This window comes from Vulpes lagopus, chromosome 7, assembly GCF_018345385.1.
Source record: "Vulpes lagopus strain Blue_001 chromosome 7, ASM1834538v1, whole genome shotgun sequence".
Classification (NCBI taxonomy): Eukaryota; Metazoa; Chordata; class Mammalia; order Carnivora; family Canidae; genus Vulpes; species Vulpes lagopus.
The window spans coordinates 12,112,360-12,128,164 of record NC_054830.1 but is presented as its reverse complement, the minus strand read 5'-3'; the positions used below and the strand labels follow the sequence as shown (position 1 = coordinate 12,128,164).

Sequence of the window (15,805 nt, the reverse complement as noted above, 5' to 3'; positions counted from 1 at the left end):
TCTTAATTTGTCAGGGTCTTTCTGAGTGACCCTGTCTTCAGTGTGCCCACCAACAAAACATGAGATAGGAAGAACAAACCAACTCGATTCTCCCATCAGAGTAAACTGCAACCTTCCCCCTGCCCAAGCCAAAAATTAAGACATCTGATCTGTAAATTTATGAGATGGTAGAATAAAATTAGAATCACAGCTTGGCAACTAACATGCCTTTATTGAACAGAACACAGAAAACCCAAGAAGGTGTGGCAGCTGTGCATATGAAGCATATTTCAGAGGAGTAATAGCTAGTACTGAGGACCTACTACGTGCCTAACACACTGGTGGATTTTTCACACAATCCTTATAAGCCCTTTGTGTTAAGCTTTATTAACCTTATTTTCGAGGCTCAAAGAGTTGTCACTTGTACTCACACAGTCAGTCGGCCTCCAGGGCCTGTTTCCCCCCCACATTACTCAGAAACCAGTTCCCAACAGAATTTTCTTCAGTTAAAGGGTAGGAGTTTCTGCTAAAACCACTGCCCACATCCTTTCAGTTCATAATCCTTTCGTTCAGTGATTTACTGAACACTTAATATGTATAGGAAACTGAGACAGATACAAGCCTCAGAACACACTTGACTTAATTTATAGACCTATTTAACTAAGTCAGTGGTATATAAGCGCTACACTAGATTGGAGGTATGTGAAAAATGCTAAGCAAAGTACAGGGAAATTAATTTGAGGGGAGCAGAATGGAAATGTTTTGACTTGCACTTAACGATTCTCAGGATATTTTATTTGCGTATTTTGTATTACATACATCTCATTTAACCATCAGCACCCAAGTAAATATTAGCCCCATTTCAGAGGGAAGTGGAAACAAAAGTTGTGCTTGGCCCAGGGAACAAGCCTGGAATCCAGGAGTGTATGACTCCAAGCCAGGGCCCTTTGCCCTGCAGAGCAGCCAAAATAAAGTGAGCTGTTTTGTTTTTCCTCACCTTTGTCATATATTCCTAAGAGGAGCTGGTGCCATCCAAGGTGTAGCCTTTCACTGCAGTGGTCTGGCCCACACTGCCACAGTAAGACCTTGAAGGAGCCATCCAGTCTGAGCCACATAGTGGCTTTGTAGCCTGCCACTGCAGCACCAACAAGTCAGGGCCTGTTTCCGCAGAGACTAGTTCGTGCTGCATGTGGCCCCATGGTCCAGACACTAGTCTGAACTCCTACCTGGGCGTGTGCTCTCCAAGGATGGAAATACTCCAGTTTGTCTCCCCAGGGCAACTTCTCTGTGACCAGAGGCTTGCTTGGTGATGCGATCAGGCCCGAGGAATGCTGCTGCCTGCTCCAGGACAGAACAGGACTTTCTCTGTTCCCACGTCATTCTTCCTGCCATGCCTTCAGCTGGTTGACCACAGGCAGTTCAGTTACTGCAGGAAACAAGGTGACAGTCACACCCAAGCTTTGCCTTAACTGAGATACAGGTCTGAATGGGCCTGGAGTTCCTTAGTCATCCACTACTTTTTTTTAAATAACAACTTCTATTGCCTATGTATTTAAATTTGAAAAAAACTGTTAATGCTAAAAGATATCTACACTCTACAGACATCAGAAAGAATGAGATAGATCTATGTATAGCGAGAACAATTTCCAAAATAATGATCTATAAATGTGCTTGTGAGTACATAGTTTATTTCTGAAAGGACAGAAGACTGGACACAGCAGTTGCCTCTGGAGAGGATATATGCATATTTTTTTTTAATAATCTGCTTCAAAAAATGTGCCAGAAACATTTCCCCATCTTATTAAATACTCTCTCTTGATTTTGTGTGTCTGTGTACATGATATCGTAGGATTCTATAAAGGGATGTGCTGTAATTAACCAACCCCTATTACTGCACACTTAAACACCATTTTATGAGATAACATTATTGTGCATAGTGTAGCCCATACTTCTGATTTGGGATAAATTCCTCAAGGCATGTTTGAGATCAAAGTACACATGGCTTTAAACTTCTTTCACTTTGCTTTTTAGGTAAGTCCCTTCAGCAAGTTCATCTCACCCAGAAGTGTGCGTTTTACTTGTTCCCTTAAGACCTATGTTTCCAGGTTCTTGGAAACCATCTGTGCAGCTGTCTCTACTTTTGGCAACTCTGCTTTCTTCGGACTGGTGGATTTTAATTTGGCCCATGAAATGAGCTTGGGTGAGGCTACATGATGCTTCAATGGTCAGTGTCAGATAAACAGCCCTTTACACATTAAGAGATAAATGTATAAAAGTGGTCACAGGGCTACAATCTTTTGCAGGGACAGCTGAGCATTATCAGTATTAAATGTGTACATCCTACATTAAGACACTTTTAATACTGGCCTAAAAATGGAACTAACCCCAGAAACTCCATAGAGTCTAGCTTCAATGAATTACTGTACATCCAAACCACCCTGTCCTATGCAGTCATTAAAAATGACCATACAGATTCTTAACCTGTTTTGGCTCTCAGATGCTATTAGAAATCCGAAAAATGTTTATCTGTTTATCTTAATGAAAATACATATAGCTACAGAGATATAGCTATCTCTGAATTCCACCCAAGGCAGATCACAAATTAAAACCCTGATGTAGTTCTTTACTGGCATGAAAAAATACCCACACTATCCAAATTACTGAGCTTCTTACTAAACAGACCAATCCCGTACGTTCCCTTTGCCTGGAGTATTCATGTAGCTTGCTCCTGATTAGGATCTCAGTACAAACCTCACCACCCAGAAGCAAGCCCCACTCTCCTCCCTTATCAAAAATCCTGCTCTTTTTCTTAATAACGTTGTAATGATGTATTTGTTTACTGATTTATGCCTCCTAGACTACACACTCAGGAGAGCAGAGTTCAGGCCCAATTCCATCCAGCCTCTTCTTTTGTGAACCAGGAGTAGTCTTTACTAGTGAACATTTGCAAAATCAATTAGTGGCAGGAAAAACCTACTTAGAAACGCAGAAAAGCGCATTCCATTCTCCTCCTTAGTAGATCCATATTTTAAAAACTTACTATATTTTGAAGGCCACCAATAAAAAAATATCAGGGCTGTTTCTCTCTTTGGTTATGGAGGTACCTACATGATATCTCAGTTTTGCCTCTTGGCCCACACGACCTAAATATTTGCTCTCTGGTCCTTTATACAATATATTTGGCAATTCCTGGCCTAGACCACGATCTCGCATACCGGAGGCAATCCCTAACCGTCTAAATGATACATTTGTAACAACAAAAAAAAAGAAATGTATCTAAAACATGCACATTTATTTGCGTAGGATAAAAAGGGGGGGGCGGGGAGGTACAATCAAGTGTTAATTAACAAGGGCAATCTCCAGAAGGTCGGATTACCGGGACGTCCAGTCTACGCCAACGTCTACTGCTGCTGGTCACCGTCTCTTCCCCAACCATCGGCACACGTTCACTTCGTCATCGTTTGAGAAGCAAGGTAACTGCATCTTTGAGGAAGGCGCCGGGCACCCGCAGGACGGGGACGCTCCTTCCGCGCCGCTCCAATGACTGCCCGGAAGCCGGGCGAGCCCCAAGGGGCCGCAGGGCGAGGCCGGCGCGGGTGGGGAGGTCCCCCGCCCCAGAGTCTTCCTTACCAAAGCACTGCGTCGAGCGGGAGGGTCCTGTGAACCTCAACGAACCCGGTTCCATCCCCGCCACACCCGTCGCTTCCCGGTTCTGCTTCCCGGCGTCGCGGCCCGGGGGCCTCCCAGACGCACCTCACCTCGTAGTCTTCTCTCCGCAGCCCCGCGGGGAGGAACCGCCCACAGCCCCGGTCCAGCGGAGAACGCGGCCTTCCGGGCCCTCCGGCTGCGACGCAGACACGGGAGGACGCCACGGCCGTGGCTAACGGTAGTCTGCGTCGTTCCAGCCGTTCCGGGGCGTAGCGCGACAGCGGCCCAGTCCGCGCAAGCGCGGGAAAGCCCCTGCGCGTGCGTATCGCTAGGCCCCACCGCGCGCCCGACCTCGCGCGGCTCCTTCCCGCCCGCCTTCTGCCCTCACTTCCGCGGTTTCCCGGCGACGGCCGTAAGTGAAGGGCGGAAGCAGCCTGCGAGACCAGCCGTAAACGGCTCCCTCGCGCCACTTCCGGCCGGCTTCCGCAGACGGGGCTGGTGGGCGATCGTGAGGCGCCGGAGGACGTTCCCTGCGGCCGGAGCCATGGAGATGCCGCTGCCGCCCGACGGTGAGGCCCAGCCTGGGCTCGGGGACCATTTCTCTCTCCTTGGAACCCCTTCTTGGCCCGCCCGGCCTTCCGGGGTTTCCGGGCCTAGGAGGGGGCGGGGCTCGGCCTCCCGGGCTCGCCTGCGGCCTCTCCCGCGGGTCCCCGCATCCCCGGCGCGCGTGTGGCCCCTATCGGGACCCGTACAAGGGCGGCCCCTCCGGAGCCCAGCCCTAGGGACCCCGGCCCGGCGGACGGGGGCTGGGACGCCAGGGACCCCGGATTTGGGCGGTCCTCGCTGACGCCCCGCGTGGCCTTTTCTTCGTCTTCCAGACCAGGAGCTTCGAAATGTCATCGACAAACTGGCCCAGTTCGTGGCTCGCAACGGGCCCGAGTTTGAGAAGATGACGATGGAGAAGCAGAAGGACAACCCGAAATTCTCGTTTCTGTTCGGAGGCGAGTTCTACAGTTACTACAAGTGCAAGCTGGCGCTGGAGCAGCAGCAGCGTGAGTTCTCTCCAGCTCTCAGGCCGCCCCTTGGAGCGATTCCTTTCTCTGACTCCAGTTCGGGCTCTGCCGTAAACCGCCTTTTGGGCCGCATGCTCGGACTTTGAAAATGGGGCAGCTGGGCCTTCATGATCCCTTCCGCTGTTCCCAGGGCCTTGCACCGAGCGGCTGCTGGGTCCGAGTGTAATACGGAGCGAGGTTATCTACCCTCCTCCTGGGCTCCGCATCAGGGATTTCCCTATTGTTTTTGCAGATGGGATGGCTTAGGTTAGCAAAGGTAGAGCAGCTGTTTCAATGATTTCTAGGGTGGAAGTGATAGAAGCTGGACCGGGACCTTCCTGGCATGCATTGTCCAGCACTCTCTTCGAGCTGTCTGTGGGTCTAACGAGATTATTGTGCATTTCAGGTGTTTGCAGTCCAGATCCAAAAGACTTGCTCTTTGGTTTAGTTTTTGGCCGTTCTTTATATCATTGTTCACTGAGCTGGTATCGGGATTCCAGCCCTGCCCTTAAGGAGTTTAAGGTGGGTTTAGGGATCACAGCTGGCCTTTGAATGATGAATAGGCACCAGGTGGTAACGTCCCTTAGGGCAGAGCCCACATCTGTCTTGTTCCATACCGCATTTCTAGGTATATTGTTTGAAGGAGTAGGGGGCTGCCAAGTAGATGGGCATTGACAGGTGAATTGTTTCCTAGACTACAAGGTCCCTGAGGTCAGCCAGACCTTGTTTGGGTCATTGTTGTTCCATGCTACGTGGTACTTAGATGTTCAATAAAAAGTTTGTGAGAAACAGCAAGGTGTGGTGGCTTGAATAAATACAGTGTGTTTAGGGAGCATTAAGAGAAATCATGAGAGGCCCAGCATGGCTGGAGCATGGAACGTGTGGAACGTGTGTAGAGGAGGGAAGGGTTTGATCTGGAGTGGTAAATGCCAGGAGTGAAGTTCAGATTTTCTCCCTCAGTCTAGGGGTTCATCTGGTGCCCAGTTAAGTTTGAGATGGGATGGGGGAAATTTGCCTAAAATTGTAGGCAAATTGTTGTATGCACTTAAGTGTTTTTTGGAGCAACCATTCCTTAGCCCCAGCACATCGTTTTGAAAAGTCCTCCTGTAGGCAGTGGAAACTCAGAAGAGTTTGAAAGAAGGGAGAGTGAGTCGGGTTTGTGTGGCCTATGTAGAGGACAGGCTGGGGATCCCTGGGTGGCGCAGCGGTTTGGCGCCTGCCTTTGGCCCAGGGCGCGATCCTGGAGACCCGGGATCGAATCCCACGTCGGGCTCCCGGTGCATGGAGCCTGCTTCTCCCTTTGCCTGTGTCTCTGCCCCTCTCTCTCTCTCTCTGTATGACTATCATAAATAAATAATAAAAAAAAAAAAATTAGAGGACAGGCTGGAGGGAGCATGAGTGGAGCCTGGGACCAGGGAGGTCTGCAGGTGAACGAACAAGGCAGTTGATGGTAAAATCTAAATTAGATCAGCGGTTGAGTCAGAGGGAGTGGGCATGGGGGCAGGTGGGATTTAAGGGGTAGAATCCGTGAACTGGGGCACCAGTTGGATATTGATGAGGGTGGCATAACCGGGCAGAGGAGATCAGTGCTTTAGCTCATGTGACCATGAGTTGAGATGCTTTTTTTCCCTGCAAGGGGAGCCTGTTCCCTCCCTGGAGGGTCAGAAATCAGGAGCTTGGTACTATAATGGGGGGAAGGATGGGGTGCTTTTAACAGGAGAAGATGGGGGCTCAGGAAATACCTTCTGCAGGTAACAATGTCTCAGCTAAGGTTAAAGAATGTGTCAGTTAGCCTGATGGAAACACAGGAGAGGAAAGTCTTCAGGTAGGGGAAGGAGCCTTGGGAGTGGCTGGGAGTGGAAGGGGCAATAGCTCAGAGTGTTTTAAATCCAGAGAAAGAGGGACGGTTGGAGTGGACAGAGGCCAGGGTGCAGAGGAGGGAGGGCTGGCTGGCCAAGGACTTAGGAATTTTCTTGGAAGCTTCTGGGGAGGTCTTGGAGGATTTCAGGACTGTTGTAGAGCAGGCTTAACTCCTGTGTACCTGGCCCTTCACCTTGGTAGTTTGAGAAGACTGACCTTCAACACTGTGCTAGACTGGCACTTCACAAACTGGTAAAGGACTAGCTTTTTTCATTTTGTAAAACTTCCAACCGATTGTGGATAGTACACTTTTGCAAAATACAATAACGTGTGATCTGTGAAACATCGAGTTGCTGTAAGTGTGACAGAATGATCCCTTGGCATTTCTTCTATACTTGTCTGGTCCGGGTTGCACCCAGGGCTGGCCCTCAGGTCACACAGGAACACTCTGGCTGTGCTGTTGAGAAGTACAGGGGGCAGGACCAGAAACAGGGAGATCAGTTCCAAGGGTGATGCAGGTGACAGCAGAGCCACAGCAGTGACGGCAGGGACACAGGCTGGAGCCTGACTTGACTACACGAGCTGACTTGTTAATGCAAGGTGCAAGGGAGAAAGAAGTGCCCAGACCTCCTGGGCTTCAGGTGTGGGCATAACCTTGCCAACCTTGGGGGCTGGGAGGGGCCGTGGGGAGGTAGAGCATGTGGCAGGAGGACACATGGGCCTGTTTGAGGTGTCTTTGAAAGCCAATGGGCTGTTTGGTCCGTAATCAGATCTATAGCAGGAGGAATCCATGATGGCGATTGTAGAGGTAGGAGTGGTTGCTTGCAGCCCCGGAGTCCCTATGTCCTGCTGCTCTGTGGGCTGGCCCAGAGGAGAGGGCATAACCAGGCATCCCTGCATTCAGGAGTCTGGCAGAGAAAGACCCAGGGGCCTTGGGGCGGCCACACAAGCCAAGTGAGACAAGTACTAGAGACAGGGCTTGCAGGGCTAGAGAAGGATGTCCACAGCAACCCGGGGTGGAAGGAGGGGAAGGGGGGGAGTGCAGGGCTAGACTGCCATGGGGCAAGGTAAATGGAAGCTGAAGAATTGAAGATGAGTCTCAGGTATAAAATGGTTGCCAGAGGGGCATGGAACAAAGGGAGAGATTTTAAAGATGGATAAGGAGGTGGTGGGTGGGGGATATGGATGAACGGACATACCTCTGGTGAGGGCTCTTTGTCTGCCAGCAGCCATGGTCTGGGTTCAGTACAGGCTCAGGCCTGGGGGAGGGACAGACGGGAAGGGGCTGGGTCTCCACATAAAGGCCATTGGGCAAGGCCAGATGGTCGGCTGGAAGAGGGGCAAGGTGACGTCATGCAGCAAAGGGTCCAGGGCTGAGGTCCTGTGAGTGGAGAGCAGGGTGGGCCTGGCAGGCAGGTCAGGAGGGCCCAAGTGCAGAGTGAGGGGGCTGCAGTCTAGCACGGGAGTCCTCTTCTGGGTGACAAGTATAGGGAGGGGCGGTCTCTGGCTTGGAGCTGCCCAAGAGGCAACTAAGGGGACCCTCAGCCCTGGCCACCTCTTCACAGGGGCCACCTTTCCTTCTCTCCCACTAGTCATCTGCAAGCAGCAGGCCCCAGAGCTGGAGCCGGCCGCAGCCCTGCCGCCCCTGCCACAGCCCCCGCTGGCCCCTGCAGCACCGATCCCACCGGCCCAGGGAGCCCCATCCATGGACGAGCTCATCCAGCAGAGCCAGTGGAACTTGCAGCAGCAGGAGCAGCACCTGTTAGCCCTCAGACAGGTGTGGGACCTGCTCCTCCTCCTCCTCCTCCTCCTCCTCCTCTCCCTTCTTCCCCACCTTCCCTCTGCATCACTACATGTCAGCACTGAGGGCAGGCCTGCCACCACCTGGGATGTGTTCAGCTCGACCCCTGATGGTAGACACAGGTTGCTTCTTGTTTGGTGAAATCATCCCACAAGCTCTTCGACCCACGGTCTCCCTTTGTGCTGGGATGGACACCCACAGGTCGGGCTGTACGTTAAAAACTGTGTAACAGTGAATGCCAGGTAGCCTCTGGTGCCACTGGCTCCAGGTCCTACTAGCTAGATTGCCCCAGGCTGTCATGGGAAAGGAACCTTTTTCTCCTGATTTGTCATTGTCTGATTTTTTGGTTGAGTACAACAGGACGAATTGTCAGAAAAACAAGGCAAATTAAAACAAAGACCTCTAAAACACCAACCCCGTTTTTATTAACTAAATAAAAGATGTAAAATTACTGTCATTTTGCTGAAAACAAAAGCTCTAGAATGCTCCTCAGTTTCCGCACAGAGATAGACGGTCAGGAACTGGGTGGCCCAGCTCGACCAGCCCTGAGCTGATGGCCCACGCCTGCAGCAGCTCTGGGCCTCAGTTGCTTTCCATTGCGCAGATCAAGAGTGCGAGGCCCTGCATCCCATTTTAATTCCTGTTTCCCTGACTGCTCGTGCGCTTGTTCTCCTTTCCCTAGACTGGCGACGGTTTGCACGTCCTCTCTGTGCTGTCGTCTGGCCACACCCATCATTCTGTTTTTATTCTGTTTTCATTGAACTGACTTGCTGAGGTTTCTCGTTCTTCTGGGTGTTCATTTTTTCCATCTGTCGCCTTGGGGCAGTCGTCGTCTCCTGCTCCGTCCTATCTTGCTTTATTATCCTCTACCTCCGCTGCCTGCTGTGATCACAGCCGTGACTATGACTGTCCCAGATGCCTGGCTGAGGCTTTGGGTGTGATCTCCTGGTGAACTACCAGACAGGCTAGTCCTAGGCTGAGGTCTCTTCCCTCACGCAGTCTCCCTCCTGCTCGGCCTCCCAGGAACAGGTGACCGCAGCTGTGGCCCATGCTGTGGAGCAGCAGATGCAGAAGCTCTTGGAGGAGACCCAGTTGGACATGAATGAGTTTGACAACCTGCTGCAACCCATCATCGACACATGTACCAAAGATGCCATCTCGGTGAGGGCAGGTGGGGGCAGGGGGAGGTGCTCCCAGGACCCGGTGCTCCTGATGAGGGGGGCGCCCGCTGCAGCCTGCCTAGGCTGGGACTGCTCTAGGGAAGCCCCGTCTGTCCCTCCCCTTCCCTCTTGACCACCGTGGGCAGGACAGCACATGGGCAAGGTGTGCTCCCACCTGAGCGGGAGCTGGCAGGCAGGCAGGCAGCCTCGGTGTGCCGCTGGCCCCTGGGACGCCACACCCTTGGGGTGTGCCCTCAGCCTCCCGGGTCCTGCACACACTGTGGCCCCAGGGAGCCAGTCCCTGCTCACCATCAGCCTGGCTGTTTCAGGCCGGGAAGAACTGGATGTTTAGCAATGCCAAGTCCCCCCCTCACTGTGAGCTGATGGCGGGCCACCTCCGGAACCGCATCACAGCCGACGGGGCGCACTTTGAGCTGCGGCTGCACCTCATCTACCTGATCAACGATGTCCTGCACCACTGGTGAGGGCCCCGCCAGGCTCTGCCTCTCCTCTCACTCCTCGCCCTCTGCTGGGCTGCTTTTCTGCACTCAGTAGCTTGGCCTGGCCTGTCCTGGGATGTGGGGTTCACTTGTCCAAGACCACAGAGGAGGGTTGGTCTGAGCCATGAGCCCTCCTTTGGGAGGACATGCCCCCCCCCTCGCATCTTGGCCCCTTCCTGGACCCTGCACCCGGGCCTCCATCCGTCCCTTCACTCCTCCTCCTTGGGGCTGCCAGCTTCTGGGTGTCTCTGCGCCCATCTGTATCGGCTGCCGACTTCTCTTTATGATCTACACGCAGACACAGCCCAGTCACCTGACTGCTTCGGGCCCTCCCCGCTCCCCCGTGGGCTCCCATTCTCCCCTCTGTCCCACCCTGCTGAGACCAGCCTTCCTGAGGCCAGACCAGTGTGTGTTTCCACATAGCCTTTTAGGTACCTTATGATAAAGGTTCACTTAAAAAAAAAAAAACACACCTGGGCCAGAGCAGGTCTGGCAGGGGGCCGGCAGAAGCACATGTCGCTGGCGAAGCTAGTGCTTAGCCATCTAGACTGGCTGCCAAGTTTGGCTTTGAGCTTGGCCTGCCCAAAGGGGATGGCTCCCCCGAGAGCAGCAGGAAGTGACTCTGCCTTTTCCCTGCCCCTTTCTCCATCTTGCCCCATCTCCTGCTACGCACAGGTGCAGCCTGGGTCCTCACCCTCTGCTCTCTGTTTCCCTGTGTCACATAGGTGGCTCCCTTGTCACTTGGCTGCTCCTCACCCTGCCCCTCCCTTATTTTTCTGCTGTTGGGAAATAGACAGCTGCTCAGAACCTTCTCTGCTCTCCTGCTGCCACCAGCCACTCTGCTGAGACCCAGCCCCGTTTCTGGCATTTGTCCAGCCACACTCCTCTTGCTCGGCTCTGTGCAGAAGCCCAGTGCCGCTCACCCTGTGCTCGGCCCCTCCTCTCCCCGTCCTGGTTCCCAGCCTTGCACTCACTGCTGTCTCTGAGCACCCTCTGGTGGACTTGGTGCTGGGAGGGCTTCAGGCTACTCACCCTCTGCCTCCCTCCTGTCAGAGGCAGCACATCTGCTGTCGGGCTCTGCCGCCTTACTGCACGGCCATGGGGGCCACTGCACGGCCATGGGGGCCACGGCCTCTGCACCCCCTTACACCACAGCCACCCCGGGAGGATGTGAGAGCAGGCTGCCTCACGTCCCTAGACGCCTGGCTTGCCCCACACACTCCCCCACCTCCTGAAAGGCGGGATTGAGCTGTGGTTTCATTGTGCATAGGGGGTGACAGGGCTGAGTGAGGCCACATGGACAGCTGGGGCTCCTCAGGCCTTGGGTCTGTGCGTCCTTGTGCCACCCCGGGAGGGAAGGGTTATTTTACGGATCAGAAGACCAGGGTGACAGCCCTTTCTCTGAAGGTCCCCAGGCTGTTCTTTCCCTTCTCCCACTGCTATCTACCTGTCACTTGGGCCCAGGCGCCAGCACAGGTCTTGTGGGGAGCCCAGCCCTCGTCCCAGCCGGGTTGGGGGCCCGTGTCCCGAGAAGGCAGAGGGTGCTGTGGCTGGAGCCGCAATGGTAACGGGCGCGTGGCCGGGTCCCGCCCCAGGGCCCTGACGCGCGGAAGGTCTCTCCCTCACAGCCAGCGCAAGCAGGCCAGGGAGCTGCTGGCCGCCCTGCAGAAAGTCGTGGTGCCCATCTATTGCACCAGCTTCTTGGCCGTGGAGGAGGACAAGCAGCAAAAGATCGCACGGGTACATGGGGCAGCCAGGAGAGATGGAGGGCAGAGTGGGGGTGGGGATTGCTGGTTTTCCTTCTGACACGGCCTCTCCCTCCTCCCCACCCAGCTCCTGCAGCTCTGGGAGAAAAACGGCTACTTCGACGACTCCATCATCCAGCAGCTGCAGAGCCCAGCCCTGGGGCTCGGCCAGTACCAGGTGAGTACCTTCCCCACCCACACAGCACCGAGAAGGTGGGGGGCTATCCCCAGAGGGTGGGGCAGTTGCATCCCAACACATTCCCAGAAGTCAGGTGGCCCACAGCCCCTGCCTGGGCTGGCACCTGCCGGTGGGGTGGTGATTTTGGAAGCCAGGTAGCATTTTGGACATGGGACTCCCACACGTGTCTCTGGAATGATGGTGAGCAGCGGGAGGCTAGGGTCTGAGCAGCAGCCTGTGGGTGGGGCTCCTGCTCTCTCCACAGTGACCAGCGAGCCCCTTCCAGGTGAGCCCGCCTGACTATTTTCCTGGTGTTCTTGTGGTCAGGTGGCCCTATTCAGGCCCTGCTCATGGCAGTGGCTTTGGCCTGTCGGCCCTGGTCCTTTGGGCTTGCTTCTGCATGATGGAAGCATAAAGCAGCCTGGACGTCACCTAGGCTGTCATGGCCACATTGTGCATTAGTCACGTCCTCTGTGTGCATTTGTCTTCTCTTTGGGGAGGCATCTGCTCAGATGATGGTGGCGCAGGGCAGAGAGGGAGGGCCAGCCAGGTCTCCTTGGTCACTTCTGCTGTGACACCGGCTTGGCTGCCCCGTCTACAGCTGCTGGAATAAAGGCAGAGCTCACACCCCCTCTTCTCACAGCCGGAAGCTGTGGTTTTGGAAAAGAGGAGGTTGAATTTCAGAAGCTGTGCTGCCCATTTCCTCTGCGACAGCCTGGAGGCTGCCCGCACAGGGGGGGAAGCTTTCATACTCCCACAAAGGCATATGAGGAACGTGCATGTCCAGTTGTGAATTTTTTTATCATTTTATCATTGTTAGAGCAGGCTTATCACACCCTATCACAGGGGCGTTAGCTGTTCCCGTCCCTCCCGAAGCTGGTGGCCGCAGCTCATGTTTACTCAGCCGCCCTAGTCACTTTATGTGGTGTTTCACTGGGTTGTCCCCCCAAATCCTTGAAGGGAGGTCCTGTTATTGTTTTACAGAGGAGGAAACGGAGGCTCAGGGAGGTTGTGACTTGCTCAGAACCCTATAGCAAGTGAGCACCATGGCCCATGCCTGCGGCCTAGACCATTTGTCTGAGTCGTATCTCTGATAGTCGTGTGATAGGACAGGGCATGGCTTCGCTGCTCCTTCCTGTTGTTAGGGAATCACACACCTCACTGCAGCCAGCGCTCTGGTCACTGGTTTTGGCAAGATTTACACACTCTGTGCTTGTCAAGACCATGTTAATTGTTTTACATGACAGTCACGTGGCCACCTGCTCCGGGCTCTTGCGCCTCAGCACCTGAGGCCCTGTCCTGAATTCCCGGGGCTTTCCTGGCCCTGTCCCTGAGCTCTGCCTGAAGGGATGGGCCCTGAAGTGATCCCCAGGCTTCCATCCTGAGTGCCAGCTGCTCCCCCCTCTTTCTGCCAGGCTACGCTCATCAACGAGTATTCCTCGGTGGTCCAGCCAGTGCAGCTGGCCTTCCAGCAGCAGATCCAGACCCTTAAGACGCAGCACGAGGAGTTTGTCAACAGCCTGGCCCAGCAGCAGCAACAACAGCAGCAGCAACAACAACAAATTCAAATGCCACAAATGGAGACCGAGGTCAAGGCCACCCCACCGCCGCCCGCCCCGCCTCCGGCCCCCACGCCCACCCCTGCCATCCCGCCAACCACCCAGCCTGGTATGGGGGCTCCTTCGGCACCCCTTCCGTGGGGTGGGGTGGTCTAAGAAGGCAGCTTCGTTCCCCAGAGAAGGGCTCTGGTTCTGTGGACCAGATCCTAAGGCCGGATTCTGACCTGTTTGCAAACACCAGGCCCAGGGATTTCACAGGTAGATGCAACCAAACCCTTACAGCTTGGGTGATTGCTGTACAGACTATCCCAGAGAAGACAGAGAGGAAAGCTGCCCAAATCATTTTTCAAGACCAGGGTAACTTACACCAGATAGACAAAGAGAAAGTTTCATGGATATCAGGCAGTGTCACTTACGAACAAAGATGCAGAAATATGCCACACCTGAAATCCAGCAAAGTATTTAAAAACAAAACAAAACAAACAAACAAACAAAAAAACACCATGATAAGATAGGATTTGCTCCAGGAATGTGTAAGGATGGTTTAGCACTTAGAAGTTGCATCAAACAACAGATGAGGCGGGGAAGAAACAATCTTTCAAGTAAATGCAGAAAGGGTTTTTAAGTACAATTCTGTAAGTGATTTTGAGTGAACTAGAACAGGTGCAGCAGGGTAAGGTAAGATCTTTATCGTAAAGGTTTCAAAGGAGGGAGTGTGCCCCGTGTCAGGTCAGCCTCCCCATTGTCACTTGCTTCCTGGGGGCCATCAGTTTCAGGCAGGCTCACGCAGCAAGGGTTTCCCGAGAAGTAAAGGCCCAGTCTGGGTGGTTTCCTGCTGTTGCTAAACATCATTTCACTCAGCGTCCATGGACATTTGCTTCACTGACCACCTTCCTGTCTGGCACTAGATGACAGCAAGCCTCCCATCCAAATGCCCGGCTCCTCTGAGTATGATGCCTCAGGAGGAGTCCAGGATCCTGCTGCCGCTGGCCCCCGGGGACCTGGGCCCCACGATCAAATCCCACCTAACAAGCCCCCATGGTTTGACCAGCCTCATCCTGTTGCTCCTTGGGGCCAACAGCAGGTATTTTCCCAAACTTGGGTGGGCCGTCTCCTGTGTGGGTCAGCAGGCTGATGGTGGCTCGCTGGGGAAGCAGATTTTTGCAGTGGGGCCTGGGGTGGGCAGGTGGTGGGGACCAACCTGCCTCATCTTCCTGAGGGTGGAGGGGTGGGTGCAGTCTCCAGTCAGGACTTCATGCCCATCCCTGCTGCTGGCCATCCAGGCCTCTTAGGAATATAGGTCACTCACTGTCTGAGAGAGTCACGTGGTCAAGTACAGGAAGATGAGGGATTTCCCTCCCCTTTCTAACTGGTTAAACATTGGTTAGCTAGCGTGGTGCCAACATTTTGTCACCCTGGAAAGAACATCGTGCTTGCATAAAGAAAGGGAAGGTCAGACATGTAAGGCTGGCACTGCTTTCTGGTGCAGAGATGCTGGTCACTCCCTCTGGTTCTTTGGGGTCAGAAACTTCTAGACCAGGGCAAGGGTCATCTGACTCAGCTTAGTATGACTGGGGAACCTTGGAAACATCCACTTGCCTCTGGCCACTGGATCTAATCTGACGGAGCCTTTGGGCAGAGCCTGGGCCATTCCTGGACATCCACCTTTCCCTTGATGGGGCCTAGTGGCTGCAGCCCTGCCAGGTGACTGTGGAGAGGATGGGAGGGAGGCAGCTCCAGACCGACAAGTGGGGCTTGTGGCTTTGAGTCACCTCCCCCACCAACCTCAGCTTCAGGAGAAGAGATTTAATTTCACAAAAGACTGGGCATTCCTGTGAAGATAGCTCCTTCCTCTGCTAATTATGAGCCATGTACTGTTGAGCATTTTATGGCTATCGTCTGTGGGGTATGGGTTTACTCATACTCATACCTGTTGTGTAGGTGTGGAAATGGGCCCTTGGTATCTCCAGGATCATTCTCCTTTCTGGGGACTAGTGGGATGGGCTCCTGACGATAAGGGTCCCCTCCCTGAGGGTCTGCCCGGGGACAGAGGTACACTTGGCCTGGCCTGCCCATTTGATATCTTACACATTTCGAAGTAACTCCCACATTTAAAAAAAATATATATATATATATATATTATTTATTTTTTGGTAGACATTTCCTGGTTTGGGCCCTTGAGAGCAGACCCCGAGACAGGATTTGAGGGCTGGTAGTATGGGAGGTACCCAGAAGACCATGTAGGGCAGAGGGGAAGTGACAGGGAAGGGGCAGTCGTCAGAACAGGCTTCTGCCGTGTGTCCCTGGGGCCTAGACCCTCCCT

General features: G+C 53.7%; 1 protein-coding gene and 1 long non-coding RNA gene across 3 annotated transcripts in view; one reads left to right on the top strand and one right to left on the bottom strand.

The window, feature by feature from the left end:
* Window positions 1-191: 191 nt before the first annotated feature.
* On the bottom strand, window positions 192-3,980 carry LOC121495741. The gene is made up of 2 exons (XR_005989041.1): window positions 3,356-3,980; window positions 192-1,405 (listed from the first exon to the last, which is right to left on the bottom strand). It is a non-coding gene; the product is annotated as an uncharacterized LOC121495741 (long non-coding RNA).
* A 70-nt stretch (window positions 3,981-4,050) lies between these two features.
* LOC121495736 (calcium homeostasis endoplasmic reticulum protein) overlaps window positions 4,051-15,805 on the top strand; it is an 18,648-nt gene continuing 6,893 nt past the window's right edge. The window contains exons 1-9 of one of the 2 annotated variants that reach the window (XM_041763628.1): window positions 4,051-4,196; window positions 4,506-4,679; window positions 8,132-8,316; window positions 9,364-9,501; window positions 9,830-9,981; window positions 11,629-11,740; window positions 11,834-11,923; window positions 13,339-13,591; window positions 14,391-14,566. In XM_041763628.1, coding sequence (XP_041619562.1) covers window positions 4,172-4,196; window positions 4,506-4,679; window positions 8,132-8,316; window positions 9,364-9,501; window positions 9,830-9,981; window positions 11,629-11,740; window positions 11,834-11,923; window positions 13,339-13,591; window positions 14,391-14,566 — 1,305 coding nt within the window. In that variant the 5' untranslated portion in view covers window positions 4,051-4,171. Of the gene's footprint in view, window positions 4,197-4,505; window positions 4,680-8,131; window positions 8,317-9,363; window positions 9,502-9,829; window positions 9,982-11,595; window positions 11,741-11,833; window positions 11,924-13,338; window positions 13,592-14,390; window positions 14,567-15,805 lie in introns of both variants that reach the window. The other variant, XM_041763627.1, reaches the window with a different exon arrangement.